Here is a 16,097-nt window from a genome sequence, read left to right on the forward strand (position 1 = left end):
ACATAGCCTACAAAATGACACAGAGTGGTGTGTCCTCAAGAGCAGAACTGAAAACCACTGGTTTATTGACTGACTCCAAACCTAACCATTGCCCATACGGCCAAAAAATATCTAAACGAGTGAATAATTGTTTTAAATGTAATCGATTCAGTCAATTAATTAATCCACTCAGCATTTTCACTGGCCATGGTTTTGACAATGCCATGGGGGAAAATGCCATATAGATATTTTTTATATCAACTTATAATTTAGCAGAAGGTATATTAGGCTGCTGTCACGTTAAGACCTGATGCATGGATCCATTATACTGTTACACATGCACTTTCTTTCTCAACTATTTACGTTCACTTAAACCAAAACTAACTGTATTTATATGAATACTTGAAAAGACCGACATTTTGACAATATTGAGTGTGTATTTGACTGTTTAAGTGCATTAAGCAGCAAAAAAGGACTCAATTTAGTACTGAGAGGCAGCTTTATGTGCCGCACTTTGGCTGTGATCGCAAAATCCCACGCCGAAATTGAACGTTCGTAAAGACCCGCCCCCCCCTTAGTAACTGTCGCTATGTCCGACAAGCTACGCCGCTCTCACACACACACCATGTTCTCACGCAGTGAAAAATACATCGCAGAGCAGAGAGACACTGACAACACACTGACAGACAGGACGGACCAGGTTACTTTTCGGTTACTTTTGATATTAAACAAAGTCTCACCTTTCAAATTTGGTCATTTTTTTAAAGATATTTAAACAATAAATACCGTTTTGTGGCTCTTTATTGTGTCTGACAGATCGCTGTGTCGCCTCAGATAAAGCTGCTCGTGAACCGATCATCTCTTCCTTCTAGTTCATTTATAGCATCAAATAAACATGAATGAACATCAGAAGGAATGTTGTTTTAACCGCGGATAGACGTCAGTACACTCCGCTTCTCAAGTTAAAATCCTCCCATGTTAATCTACTAACTCTCCTGACTGCTTTGTCGGACAAAATGGCGGATGGCGAAGTATGATTGGTCAGATCACCTGTTAATCAAGCTCCTTGCGAAGGATCAATTGTGAGTGAGGGGAGGCGGGTTTGTCTGTCAACTTGCTGTCGGAGACATGAGAGAGTTAGAAAGCACAGCTGGTATCATCTATTCTGCAGAAAATTAGTATTGAAAGCGTTTCAGATATTTCAGCAGGGCTGTAGTCAAGTCCAGCTTTGTCGAGTCCAAGACCAGGACTAGTCGGGACAGAGTCAAGTCCAAGTCCAAAGAGTTTCGAGTCAAAGTCAAGACCGAGTCCAAATGAGACAGTCAAGATAAAGACAGAAAAAAGAGAATTCTCTTCTAGGCCACATTCTTTAACTAAATTTTAAAATAGTGGGTGCACTTTTTTATTATTCACTTGTGTTTCGCCTCTCTCCGGCATGTTCCGCTAGCTCGCACGAGTAGCGCGTATGTGACGAATGACGTCAGTGAAACGTCAGTAGGCTACAATCAATTATACGGTCTATTACTGCATCGATGCAGAAACATCCGCGTCCGAATTGCGAGGCAACAATTAATCTCAACACTCCTGCTGTCGACAAATTCTCTGTGGTTTGTAAATCCAAATTGTATTATGCCGTTGACATTGTGGCCAAAAAAATGTTTTATTGATGACACCACGCAGCACGCACACGCGGAGCCAGGCATATAACTTGCGACCAATGTCAATGAACGTTCTAGATGGATTGTGAATTAAACCAATAACATTACCCGTTTTCTAAACAATGGTTGTTTTTAAGGACTAATAAAACATATATTGCTGCACCCAGTACGTTTTCTCTGTAGGCATTATTGTCCGACTCCGGGTCGAAATGAACATTGCTACTGAGAGTTTTTGTTTTGATATTATCATTCCGTGGGATGAGATTATCCTGACGGAGCGCAAGCTCGTGAGGCTCCGCCCTCTGTGCTGGGAGCAGCAGCTCATTTGCATTTTAAGGGATACACACAAAAACGGCGTGTTTTTCTCAGCCCCAAAAAGTGACAATTTAAACATGCTGTAAAAAAATATTATCTGTCGGGTATTTTGAGCTTAAACTTCACATACACACTCTGGGGATATCAGAGACTTATTTCACATCTTGTGTAAAGGGGCATGATTGTCACAGGGTTCTGTCACTTCTGTCTAGTCTATTTCTTGGTTATATGACAGAGCCCTGACACTCCTGTTTTGTCTCGTCTGTGTGCCTTGTTTCATGTGTTGTGTTGTGCTGTGTAGCACACAGATTGTGTTTTACACTAGCTGTGTGCTTTCATGTTGTCATGTTTTGTGTTAACATGTGGCTTATGAGTTTTCATTAGCTGCGTATTCATGTCTCGTTTTGTGTAAGCACATGGCTTGTGATTTGTTTTACTGGCCATGTGCTTGTGTTCAAGTCATGTTTGGTGGGAGCACATGGCTTGTCATGTATGTTTCCTTGTGCCATGTGCTCCCATGTGTCATTGTTTAGCCCCTTGTTACCCTCTTTTGTTTTGGCGGCAGTGGCTCAGTGGTTCATGCAGGTTGTCTACAAACCAGAAGGTTGGTGGTTCTATCCCCGGTTCCACCTGACCAAGTGTCCATGAGCAAGACACCTAACCCCCGGTGTCCGTGAGCAAGACACCTGACCAGCTGCTCCTGACGAGCTGGATGGCGCCTTGCATGGCTGACACCACCGTCGGTGTATGAATGGGTGAATGTGAGGCAATATGTAAAGAGCTTTGGTGGCCATGGGTCTGTTAAAGCGCTATATAAATGCAGTCCATTTACCAATTTGTTTGCTAATTGCTAACCAGCTAATTAAGCTCTTCAGGCTAACTAGAAAGCTACAGGTAGGTGAGTTTGATCAAGGTTGGAGCTAAACTCTGCAGGACAGTGGCCCTCAAGGACCAGGGTTGAGACCCGTTTAACAGTCTAGTTCCACCTATGCTCCACGATCAACATATTCTTTTGTTCCAGGATTTAAGTCATGAACTATACCATGAACTTTGCAGTGAAACTCACCATGACCCAGACCTCAGTCCACATGGTCCTAGACCGCCATCTCCTCCCCCTTGCCCGCCTCTTCTCCACCATCCTCCAGGACTCTTTGTTAAAGGTCCCGTTTTTCGTCTGTTTTTGAAGCTTTGGTTGTGTTTACAGTGTGCAATATAACATGTGTTCATGTTTCGCGTGTAAAAAAAAAAACTGTATTTTTCACAAAATGTACTTATCTGTATACCGCTGCTTTCACTGTCCTAAAAACTGGCTGATGACTTCCTTGTTCTATGAAGTCCCTCCTTCAGAAATGCATAACGAGTTCTGATTGTGCCCGCGGTTCCTGTGTTGTGATTGGACAGCAGCTTAGCGCATGTTGCCCGGAAAGGTCACGCCTCTTACTATAGTGGAGATGCATGCGCTCGGTGATTGTTAACATGGCCAAACAAAGGTGATTTGACTCCGGGATGAAAATAACAGCGTCTAGACGACATGGCGACAAACACTCTACAAACGCAACTCTTCCTCTTCTCTGTAGGAGGGCAACAAGACCACGCCCCCTTTTGTGTGTATTCCTGTGTGCGGAGGTTAGTCAAAAAACTGTTAGTGACGTCATTAAAGCAGGAAGTAGAGGATGTAGTCCGAACCGGCCGATCGCTGTAGGCTTTGAAAGGGGACTTCTGTTAAATAAAATATCTCGCTTGGCATTGAACTTTGAGATTTATAATTTTACAGGTATCATTTATGCTCTAACAGCAACATTACACACTAGCTAAAGTTTAAAAATGGGATCACGAAGAACGGGACCTTTAATGTTTTGTCGTGTTAGGGTTGGGGCTCTGGAGACACCCTTTAAAGAGAGGGATATGTAAGGCTGGTGGTTGTTTGGGCTGTTTGTTGTCATGTTGTGTGGTTCCCTAGTTTCCACTGTGTTCATGCCATGTGCTCTAAACCATATATGGTTCACCTTCATTTCCAGGCTGAGACGTAGCTATAGCCTACGGCCACACCTTCAATGCATCATTGTTTCTGGCTGGTTAAAAGCAGAGAGTTGTGTATAAGGGATTTACAGAAGACATTGGTAAGAAAAACTTGTTTCAGCCTACAATGAAACAAACAGACAGCAAACGTGTTTTGGTAAGTCATCAAAGCAAAGAATGCAATAGTAGTGTGTGAAATATCGGTGCTCTTCGGTTGTTTGGGATAATTAAGCTTTAAGAACATAGGAACCCCAAGGCGCTCGAATTATGTTGAAAAAAGTTAAAAAGTCTTTATTTTATTTATGGCTTAAACATTAAAATTGGTGACAGGTACACCTATGCGTTGCTGCTTTACATGCCTTCGTTAGGGTGTGTGTAACAAACAACTTATCAAGTTAATTTTTAACAGCAGTTAATTAATCAAATTACAAACAGCTGGTCGCTCTGTGTAAGGAGACCTAAAGAGAGAGAAAAAAGAGTTCAAAAGAGCATATCTCATATAGTTCAATCAAACACAATAAAAAAAGAAAATTCAATGAATATATACAATATTGATTTGTGTATTGTGACTTGTATACTTTAATCATATTTATGGTATTGGTTGAACTGGAGAATGAAGTAGAATTTTTTTTTTTTTTTTGTATTGTATTGTGTTCGATTGAACTATATCGTGTGAGAAATGCTCTTTGAACTCTTTTTTTCTCTCTCTTTAGGTCTCCTTACACAGAGCGACCAGGTGTTTGTAATTTGATTAATTAACTGCTGTTAAAAATTTACTTGAGACGTTGTTTGTTACACACACCCTGATGAAAGCATGTAAAGCCGCAACGCGTAGGTGTACCTGTCACCAATTTTAACGTTTAAGCCATGAATAAAATAAAGGTATTTTAACTTTTTCCAACATAATTCGAGTTCCTATCGTAGTGTTTTGGTAAGTGTTGGAACTGTTTCATGCGCAAACTAAACATTTTAACTACTGTGAAAAAGTCTTTGGTTGTTGTTTTAATCTATATGATAAAGTAAACATTACCAAACATGTAAAGATAATATTTTCACTGAATGACAAAGGGATTTTGTTCATGTTTTCTACATTCTGCAAAAATAGTTTTTGGTTTCCATTTTCTTGTCTTGAACTGTTTCTAATCCCTGATTTAGACATATGTGATTTGAGAGTTATATATTGAAACAGTATTCTTATAACTCTAGGCAATATTTGTGGGGGTGCTCATTACTCTGTGTGTCGAAACATGCCCAGAGAACCATTTCCAACTTCCAGATTTGCAGTGCTGTCTTAACTGCCAAGAAGGTGAGTCCACTGACTAAATAATAAAACATCTGAATATATTGCGGTGACCACTGTTAATCACTAAATAATCATTCAATGCAAATCTACAGGTTGGTATGTTGCCAAGAACTGCTCCAATGGACCCGGAGTCCACTTTGGTGCGGTTTGTAATAAATGCCGCAGCTGTGAAGGTACAAACTGTTTCACGACTGTTTACATGACAGAGTTTATAGACTAGATGCCTTTGCAGACCAGACTGAGCTGTTCATTTCAGTGTTGCTCTGAGAATACAATCCTTTTTCTCAACCTACAGAAATTGGACAGAAAACTGTTTCCAACTGCACGCAGTTCGCAGACACACAGTGTGCCATGGGTGAGAATAATTTCTTCAATTTTTCACATATTACTGCATCTTCAATAATTTATGTTTTGTCGTTTCATGTGACACTTTAATGTGTACTTCCATTTTAATTTCCCTGGGCGAAGAGCAAATTGTAAAAAAAAAAAAAAAACAAGCTTGAGATTAACATGGATTATTTGCTTGTAGCCATTCAAAAGAAACAAAACAAAAAAGAGAAGAAGCCAAGAAAAGGAGAAGACAGAAGATGGGAAGGTCCTCATCAGGAGCCAATCTTCTCCAAAGCAAGAGAGATGATGCGACTAATTAGACAAGAAGAACGACTGAATAAAAGATTGATGGAACTTCTAAAACAGTCAATGGGGGGAAAACATTGAGGAAAGTTGTTTAAAATATAAAATGGACAGACTGGCAGAGGGTGTGGAGCTTCAGTTGAAGTTCGACAACACTTGAGTATGTTTCTGATAAGTCATGAAGTGTGATGTGTAACTCATATAAATGAATGAATGAGGCATTTATATAGCGCTTTTCATATATACTACTGTACACCCAAAGCACTTTACAATCATGTCGGGATCTCTCCTCAACCGCCACCAGTGTGAGCATCCACTTGGATGATGCGACGGCAGCCACAGTACAACGGCGCCAGTGCGCTCACACACACACCAGCTATAGTGGAGAGAAGAGAGAGGGATAGAGCCAATTCAGTGGATGGGGATTATTAGGAGGCCATGATTGAATGGGCCAATGGAGGGAATGCGGCCAGGACACTAGGGTTACACCCCTACTCTTTTACGAGAAGTGCCATGGGATTTTTAATGACTACAGAGAGTCAGGACCTCAGTTTAACGTCTCTTCCAAAGGACGGCGCTCTTTGTCAGTATAGTGTCCCCATCACTACACTGGGGCGTTAGGACCCACACAGACCACAGGGTAAGCGCCCCCTGCTGGCCTCACTAACACCCCTTCCAGCAGCAACCTGGTTTTCTCAGGTGGTCTCTCATCCAGGTACTGACCAGGCTCAGCCCTGCTTAACTTCAGTGGGCAACCAGTCTTGGGCTACAGCAGGGGTGCCCAATCCTGCTCCTGCCGATCGACTGTCCTGAACAGTTCATCTCCAAACCTAATAAAACACACCTGAAGCAACCAATTAAGGTCTTCAGGATCACTTGAAAATTAAAGGCAGGTGTGTTTGATTAGGGTTGGAGATGAACTGTGCAGTCGATCGGCATGAGCAGGATTGGGCTGGGTGATCTGGCATATGTGTTTTCAAGTTATCCCACTTAAAAAGATGAGAGAGGCCTGTAATTTTCATCATAGGTACACTTGAACTATGAGAGACAAAAAAAAAATCCATAAAATCACATTGTAGGATATTTTATGCATTTATTTGCAAATTATGTTAGAAAAAAAGTATTTGGTCAATAACAAAAGTTTATCTCAATACTTTGTTATACCCTTTGTTGGCAATGACAGAGGTCAAATGTTTTCTGTAAGTCTTCACAAGGTTTTCACACACTGTTGCTGGTATTTTGGCCCATTCCTCCATGCAGATCTCCTCTAGAGCAGTGATGATTCGGGGATGTCGCTGGGAAACACGGACTTTCAACTCCCTCCAAAGATTTTCCATGGGGTTGAGATCTGGAGACTGGCTAGGCCACTCCGGGACCTTGAAATGCTTCTTACGAAGGCACTCCTTCGTTGCCCGGGCGGTGTGTTTGGGATCATTGTCATGCTGAAAGACCCAGACACGTTTCATCTTCAATGCCCTTGCTGATGGAAGGAGGTTTTCACTCAAAATCTCACGATACATGGCCCCATTCATTCTTTCCTTTACACGGATCAGTCATCCTGGTCCCTTTGCAGATAAACCGCCCCAAAGCATTATGTTTCCACCCCCATGCTTCACAGTAGGTATGGTGTTCTTTGGATGCAACTCCGTATTCTTTCTCCTCCAAACACGACGAGTTGAGTTAGTACCAAAAAGTTCTATTTTGGTTTCATCTGACATTCTCCCAAACCTCTTCTGGATCATCCAAATGGTCTCTAGTAAACTTCAGACGGGTCTGGACATATACTGGCTTAAGCAGGGGGACACGTCTGACACTGCAGGATTTGAGTGCCTGGCGGCGTAGTGTGTTACTGATGATAGCCTTTGTTACTTTGGTCCAGCTCTCTGCAGGTCATTCACTAGGTTCCCCCCGTGTGGTTCTGGGATATTTTTGTGATCATTTTGACCCCACAGGGTGAGATCTTGCGTGGAGCCCCAGGTCGAGGGAGATTATCAGTGGTCTTGTATGTCTTCCATTTCCTAATAATTGCTCCCACAGTGGATTTCTTCACACCAAGCTGCTTACCTATTGCAGATTCAGTCTTCCCAGCCTGGTGCAGGTCTACAATTTTGTTTCTGGTGTCCTTTGACAGCTCTTTTGTCTTGGCCATAGTAGAGTTTGGAGTGTGACTGTTTGAGGTTGTGGACGGGTGTCTTTTATACTGATAAGTTCAAACTGGTGCCATTAATACAGGTAACGAGTGGAGGACAGAGGAGCCTCTTAAAGAAGAAGTTACAGGTCTGTGAAAATCTTGCTTGTTTGTAGTTGACCAAATACTTATTTTCAATCATAATTTGTAAATAAATTCATTAAAAATCCTACAATGTGATTTTCTGGATTTTTTTTTCTCATAGTTGAAGTGTATCTATGATGAAAATTACAGGCCTCTCTCATCTTTTTAAGTGGGAGAACTTGCGCAATTGGTGGCTGACTAAATACTTTTTTGCCCCACTATATAGGGCAATGTATTTATATATATACAGTTGGATCTGAACAACCCCACTATCTTTCTGGCATATTTCATTGATGACTGGGGTTTGATCTAGGGCCTTTTTCGCAATCAAATTTAAATTGAGCAAAACATGGCGAAGGTGGAGTAGCTGGGCACTTAGGACCATGTTGGATGCTTTGTCAAGTCACCATGCACTGAACTTTGGAGGTTATTCCCCACTCAGCCGTTAGCAAGGCTTTAGCCTCCATGATATGCTGGACTGTGTGGGTTTGGTAAAACCTCCTTACACCCAGTACAACAACTGCCATTTTTGCCTCTGGTGTCATGTAATGACAAGTTACACCAAGAAATCCGTCCATATGAATGGAGGACCACGTCAGCCGTAAGGCTAACAAATTCGTCCTTTTTTATGTCCTCCATTGTCTTCTCCTTGGTTTTGTTGTACCTTTCGCTGACCATTGTTTTAAGCACCTTCCGAGATGAGAGGACATAGCTTGGATCAAGCTTGCTCACAAAGGCCCTGAAACCCTCATCCTCACCCTCAAACCAAAATGATGTCTTCACTGGCTGTGGATTGGGTACTCGTATGTAGACCTATAAAATGTATATTCACAAAATATTATATATTATTGACAACATATTATATTCACAGTGAAGCTGTTTTTAACATGATTGGCAGTTGTGATTGGGACGTTAGGTTGTAGGGCTTAGGTTGACACAGGCCTATGGACTTTCTAAACAGTGTCCCAACAGTTTGTTATTATATTTCAATTATAATTATATTTCAAACAATGCATACCTTGCTTAGATGGCCCAGCAGATGGCCTCAGTAGCAGGCCTAGGTACAGTGGGAATGCAACGATCCTCTGCACCCTGCAAAATGGCAGGATGAGTGCTCCTCAAATGGTGCATCATGGATGATGTATTGTTGCAGTAGGCTAGCTCTGTGGAGCCATCTATCTATCCGTCCGTCCATCCGTCAATCTGTCAATCTGTACATTTAAATGTAAGCCTAAATATAATTAAGCAAATCGCACTATAAATGTCACTATCACCAAAAATCCGCTATCTCAAAAATCAAACTCCTCTCACAAAACCCCCCGAGGTCAAGGTGCGTTGACTTTGCATTGACCCTGTCAATCAAACGCTGATTCGGCGGATCATGCCACCTGTCAAAACCAAGGGGGTAATCCATCCGCCAGAAACTGAAGCTTCCCCGGGGGTTGCCATTGGCTAGCAAGCCATCACCTGCTGTTAGCATTCCATTGACTCCCATTCATTTTTGCGTCACTTTGACAGCGAATAACTTTACATCTGAGGCGTCCAAAGACTCCATTTGTCCATAATTTATTTCTAAAGAAACACAACAATTTATAAAATGCTCCATTACCTTGTATCTTATACGTTATGGCCCGTAGAAGCCGCTTTTGTAAAAATAAGCTAACGATTGCGTCATAACCACTCGACTCTCTGTCGCACTGTAGAGGAATTACCGTATAGACCGGCGGAGAAGCTCACGGGCAATCGGGGGGACGTGGAGGCATAAAGTCTGATAAAGTCAAGAGAGAAGCCCATAGAGAGTGATAAAGTTGATCCCGCTGCTAGCTCATGGACAGCTAATGCTCACGCTCTCCGTCTCTGCGAGATTCGGAAGGGAATGATTCAGATTTCTCTCGGCACAGCGACTAGAAGACTGACAGCTGTCAGACACACGTCACATCTACGTCATCAAGCTCAGTTTGAGCCTGTGCAGTTCGCCCAGCCATCAGGAAGTGAGAGCTTCGAATTGACTTCACTTTTCTCCGTTGAAATATATTGGGTCGCTGTGTCCAGTTTATATTCCGTCTATGTTTGAAACACTTGTGAAACACTCAGAAGCTTCATTTAGCCGTAGTCACGTGACATGGGTGTTTTGAATCACGCTTCGGATCAGTGTTTCGAAAAAATCTGCGCTTCGGGATCTCGAAAAGCTTCAGAACGTCAGTTTCGCGTGGCCGTTGTTTGTTGTTAATCTAAGCAGACTTGGACTGCAGTTGAGCTCATTTTTCTTAACTTCTTTTGACTTTAGAAGAGCCTTGAGTTTAAAGCGTTTCTAACCTATTTTTATTTTGTTTATTTGGGAAGCAGTAGGGAAATCTTATTTTTGAAAGGTTAAGAAAGTATTCCCCCTAAAGTCAGAACTTTGTTTATTGTTTTGGCCTGAAGCCTATTGATGCTTTCCCTTTTTTTGTACTTTGGACTAATCCAAATAAAGTCATTTTTGAGTGTTTCAAAAATCTTTTTTTTCTTTTTCTTTTTTCTTTGTGGAGGGCTGGGACAGGAGAAGAGAGTTCTTGGTTACCAGACTGGGGAGGCACGTAACTAACAATATACTTTTCCTTTTACCTGCTGCTTGTCATTTATTTTAGTTTATCTTTTATTTCTCTTAGTTCCTACTGCAGACCCCTCTGTTCCTACACATTCCTACACAAATCTTAACTCTGGAAAAGGCCGACATCATGTGAATTATCATAAGGATTCAATGAAATTAGAAATACTGCAATACACAAAGTTTTATAGTTGCAAAGTTTATAGACATTCATAAGGTGCAGGTTAGTACAGATGTTTTTTCATTTAAAGTCTTCTTTTCTTTCTTTTTTTAAGAGTCAGCAAACATACCTCTCCTGTGACAGGAGATCATTCTGTGATTTGAGTTTACTCTATATCTCGAAAAGCTTCAGAACGTCAGTTTCGCGTTGCTCAACACTGAGAGCTGTAGTTAAGATGCTGTGTGTGTACTGTATGAGCACATCTGTTTATTTAGAAATGTATCTATAGTCAGATATATCTACTTTATTGTATCATGATGCTGTGTATCCCTTTTATTTTTTTGTATTTGTTTTTAAAAAAGGATTTCTAAATTCATATCTTTTTGTATCAGATCTTTTTGTTTATTCCTCAGTGGGAAAAAAATGGTGCTTTGTATTAGGCGTCTTTAACTATTGTACTTACATTAAAAAAAAATATATATATATTAATAATTTTTTGGTACAACTTATTGTGTTGATGTTGTATTGCAAAACACTTGTGCTGCTATAGAGGTGTGATACGACGGGTTAGGACAGGTTTTAATGGTGGGGTCATTATAGGTGGAATTACAAATTACATGCAGGTATTTTGCAAAATTTTAAAACATGTATGTAAACATGAAAATTTGAAATTATTAAAATGTTTTATTCATTTAAAGTTATGTAACAATGCAAAGGGAACTGTAATTGTGTCCTAATAGCAGAACTGAAAACCACTGGTTTATTGACTGACTCCAAACCTAACCATTTCCCATAAGCCCCAAAAAATATTAGTAAAGCCTGAGTGAAGAATTGTACATTTTTAATTATTAATTTAATTGATTCAGTCAATGAATTAATCCCCTCTGCATTTTCACTAGCCATAGTGAAACTATGTACTAACTAGCACCATTATACAGTTACACATGTATTTTCTTTCTCAACTGTTTACATTCACTTAAAACTTAACCGACTGGGTTTAAGTGAATACTCGCCAAGACCGACATTTTAACAATATTGAGTGTGTATTTGACTGTTTAAAGTGCAATAAGCAGCAAAAATAAAATTTAGTAGGCTACTGAGAGGCAGCTTTATGTGCCGCAAAATCTGCAGTAATATGACGCGCTGAATATGATGTGGTCTTGAAGAGGATTCTCTCATGTCTTTATTGTGACTGTCTTATACTCTGTCTTGACTCTGACTCGAAACTCTTTGGACTTGACTCTGTCCCGACTAGTCCTGGTCTTGGACTCGACGAAGGTGGACTTGACTTCAGCCCTGCTGAAATATCTGAAACACTTTCAATACTAATTTTCTGCAGAATAGATAAGGACTATGTGCCGTCACATCACATTACTAAAAATCATTCAGTATCCTTGACTTGTTTTAGAATAAATAAAATCATATTGTATAAAATACATTTCAGAGGAGTTATTCTCAATCTTTTTCCACTGGTAGGCTATTTTTAATTGCTTTAAGCAAATCATAATGCAATTTTGCCTATAAAGGTACACAGGATGGTTTACATATTTTTAATAGAAACAGATAGGACTTTTCTTTTCTTTCTTTTTTTGCAGTGTAAATAATTATCTGACTCAACACTAACAAAACATTTAAAAAATACTTACCTTTTCCTTCAAATGATATTCTTAGATAATATATACAATAATATTTTTGTATAATATTAGATAGACCCCGAAAATGGTTATCGGTGCACGACACAAACAGCACCTTTGTTCAGCAGAGGTTTTACAGCTTACGGTCATCAGACTTATTCAAACCGGCCAATGGACCGTTCGATCACAGAGCGAGTCCTTCAGTGTCTGTCGTTATACTGTCTATGTTGCTAAGCCATCTGTTTAGACGGAGTAGAGCACATCATTGATCATTATTCGCTCGAAAATATTTTCTTCTATTCAGAACACAATGAGTCAAGTCTCTGTAGTGAAAACATTAAACCACAGCATTCCACAGGAAAAGTGTTCAAAAGCAGCGCATCTACTAAAAATAATGTAGGCTAACTTCTGGATAATCACTTCTTGATAATTTCAGTGCTTTACTCCATTAATGATGTGTATATCAGATGCAAAACAGAGTTTAAATCATTCTGTTTACTTCATTACTTCACTCGCTCCAATAAAAGAGTGCGTACGCATGGATGCTGATAATCCTGTGCTAGTTTCATTTTTAGAGTGATTATTGATTCTAGGGTAACAACAACATAGTCTTTTGATCTGTGTGTAAACAATTTCTACAAAAATCTAGTGATGAAAAGAAATTCAATCAAACTATAAGTTCAGTGTCCTTCCCATGCACACCATTATGACGGTGACTCCAAACAGCAAAGACTTATAGCTTTGAGAAGAGCTCTGCTATCAAAACAAGCTTTTCCAGTAAAAAGCTTTTTTTTTTTCAAAAGTTAGCAGTAACTAGCGGTTTTTAATTTCACATTTGTATAGGCTTACTGACGAGCAAGCACAGGTAAACAACCACACTATCAGCTCGCATATAGAGCTGGGGCCTGTACCACGAAGCCGGTTTAGGTGGCTAGCCAGCTATGTTTCAGCTTAGTTTCCGCCAACCCTGGGTTTTAGGTACTATGAAAGCAGCTCGGCTTTAATCGGTGTTCGTTGCCATGGTATCTTACGCTGCACGGCTAGCCTGCTCCGGGGCAGGTTAAGTTCTGGATTCGAGATCTCAGACTGAAGTTTGACCAATCAGCTGTGAGCAAAGAAACATATAGGTGACGTAACTAATTCCCAGTGTCTGTTGCAATGGCTTTACATTTTCTTCCAAATCCTGTGGACATCTCAGCGCAAATTGTTAGACGAGCACATCGTAGAGAAAGAGTTTATAGCCAGATAAAATCCCCTTGCCTTTCCTGATAGTTTGTATGAAAGATACAGATTTTCTGCGGAAGGAATATCTTATCTTTGCGAACTTCTTGAGCCGAACATAAAGAATTTAACACGTCGAATTCATTACTGTACCGCAAATGGTATTGTGTTGTGTTTTTTTGCAAGTGGTACATAGGCTATAGCACGATCGGTGATGCACAGAATCTAGGGGTTTGTTGAACTATTCGCAAGGTGGTCCTCGCTCTGCAGGAGTAATAGTTTCATTAATAATGTTCCCCGGACATATATCGACCATGTCCATAAAAGAGGGCTTTTATAAAATTGCGGGTAAGATATATTGATAGGGTGACATCACATGAACACATTTTTTTTTTTCAAAAAGCTAATTTCACAAATGTACTACAGTACATGTTAAGAATTATTTTAAATATTTTGTATTATTATTCGGTTAATCTTATGAATTCCCTAGAGTCATTGGAGCAATAGCCTGCACACATTCCACTTCTCTAGGAGAACATGAGGCAGATTATGTTAATAGAAAGTCCTTTCACAGTTCAGGTAGAGATGATGTGAACATGTGAAATTATTATTTTCTGTGAGATGAATCTTTAAATTAATAGTAACATTAACAGATATAACAAGGATCTACTTTCTGTGAGTCTGTGTTGTGTCAGCACTTTGAGGAAAGCAAGTTAAATTTGGTACAGTACAAAGTTGATTTGCAACCTACAAAATAACCATCATGATGACCCTCAGACAGGGCCACTTGACCACCCAGCTGGTGCAGATGTAGATGCAATCACTATACAATATTACACTTAATAAAAGCACATTGAAACTGCAGATAGGTTTCAAACTTTTTATTGGTTTTGTGGGATGGGGGGGAGAAAGAGACAAAATAAAGTTGCATTAATAAATATTCATGCTAAAGTGTTTCTTGGTTAAATAAGTTCACATACTGAGATCAGTTTAATCCAGCTGTTTGATCTCCAATTTATTTATTATTTAAACGTGGAGCCTCCTCAGCTCACAGTCAGGCTCCTTTAGTGTGTAGTCTAGCTCTATAGGCTCCGTTTGTAAAGGGCCCTGACTGAGTCTGTTTCCACCTGAAACATAATTCCACCACAAACAAGTTTCCACCACGATCATTACAAGTTTTCTGGAGGCTAATCAACTCACAAAAAGTTCCTTGACAAACACCTGTAATTTATGTCAATGGTTTTAAATCTTTACCTTGTTCACATTTCTTCTGAAGCCTATTGAGGTAGAGGCTTCAGTTTCTGGGACAGGTTGTGAAAAATACTACAATAAAAGAGATGTGTAAGGGCCAGTCCCTATTTTATGCCACACATTCAAATGTTTGCCTTAATAAAAAGCCCAGTGCATTCACCTCAGCAACTGTCTCAGAACACAGACAGAGTGTCTTCATCATTTCCTCCACCCTAATAAATAAAAGTAGGCCAATATAAAGCATAACTGTTATAAAGCAGGTTATGTTTCTGGTGTTCTGTCTGCTGCATACTGACCTCTGTGTGGGATACTGTGTGTGTGTGCTGGCTTCAACAGGGACACTGCAGAACATACAGTCAGCCATATCTAAAACTTAAAATAGTAATGTATCGCACACGTACCCAGTGTTACTTGCTTAGAGGAGCCAGCACAGGGTCAGATTGTACAGCACCTGTAATCCCCTCCATAATCGGCCGTCCCTTATTCCTATCAGAGCAACTCAGTGTATTCTGGAGGAGTGGCCCTCCACTGGTTTTCTGAATTTCACTCTTTTTTCTAGAACTAGAAGTGTTTGTGATCAAATGTTTACAAAAAATAATAAAAGGTTATGTGTAAATACTTACTACTTTGAATTATATTTTTATATTTTGTCTTTATCTGCTGCCAAGAACGTTTGGAGTTGCATCTAAAAATCAATGAATATTAATCTTTATTAGTAGCTATATACATGCACATTTTTATATATTATAAAAATATAGGCTATATTTCACACACACATACATTCATAGCCTACATATATAGCCTACATAATTTTACATTAATATAGAACGTAGCCTGTTTGTTTAGCTTACACATTAACGCAATCAGCAATCTTTCTCCAACAGTCTTCTCTTGCTTTGGCAGCAGAGACCGTATTGTTTCGAGCTTGTAATACATATTTAAATTCATCGTAATTCTGAATGATTATCTCTTGCTCCTCCGCGGAAAAAATATATCGCTCTCGCTCTATCCATATCGAACGCGATTGGTTGTTCGGTGCCAACGTCACTTTGGTATGTGCACGCG

The 16,097-nt window shown here is 39.9% G+C and overlaps 1 protein-coding gene across 4 annotated transcripts; it reads left to right on the forward strand.

Annotated features, from left to right (window-relative positions):
• Positions 1-3,870: 3,870 nt before the first annotated feature.
• On the forward strand, positions 3,871-6,952 carry LOC306991094 (uncharacterized protein). 4 transcript variants are annotated; one of them, XM_079598613.1, is made up of 5 exons: positions 3,871-4,128; positions 5,178-5,277; positions 5,367-5,447; positions 5,570-5,629; positions 5,804-6,952. In XM_079598613.1, exons 1-5 carry the CDS (start codon positions 4,099-4,101, stop codon positions 5,989-5,991), a joined length of 459 nt encoding a protein of 152 aa, XP_079454739.1. In that variant the 5' UTR covers positions 3,871-4,098; the 3' UTR covers positions 5,992-6,952. The 4 variants fall into 4 exon arrangements, 3 of the variants coding, with proteins under 3 accessions (XP_079454739.1, XP_079454738.1, XP_079454740.1); XM_079598612.1 differs by lacking the exon at positions 3,871-4,128 and adding an exon at positions 4,448-4,707 and having other exon boundaries at positions 5,804-6,144; XR_013796034.1 differs by lacking the exon at positions 3,871-4,128 and adding an exon at positions 4,710-4,902 and having other exon boundaries at positions 5,804-6,228.
• The last annotated feature ends 9,145 nt before the right edge of the window (positions 6,953-16,097 follow it).

This window comes from Phoxinus phoxinus, assembly GCF_949152265.1.
Source record: "Phoxinus phoxinus genome assembly, chromosome: 22".
Lineage (NCBI taxonomy): Eukaryota > Metazoa > Chordata > Actinopteri > Cypriniformes > Leuciscidae > Phoxinus > Phoxinus phoxinus.

What these genes read in the sequence shown, in the direction of transcription:
- LOC306991094 (XM_079598612.1), top strand. Translation starts at nt 4,651, where the DNA reads ATGCTCTTTGAACTCTTTTTTTCTCTCTCTTTAGGTCTCCTTACACAG. An exon ending in CTGTCTTAACTGCCAAGAAG is followed by an intron (nt 5,278 to 5,366) that starts GTGAGTCCACTG and finishes GCAAATCTACAG; the next exon opens with GTTGGTATGTTGCCAAGAAC. An exon ending in TAAATGCCGCAGCTGTGAAG is followed by an intron (nt 5,448 to 5,569) that starts GTACAAACTGTT and finishes CTCAACCTACAG; the next exon opens with AAATTGGACAGAAAACTGTT.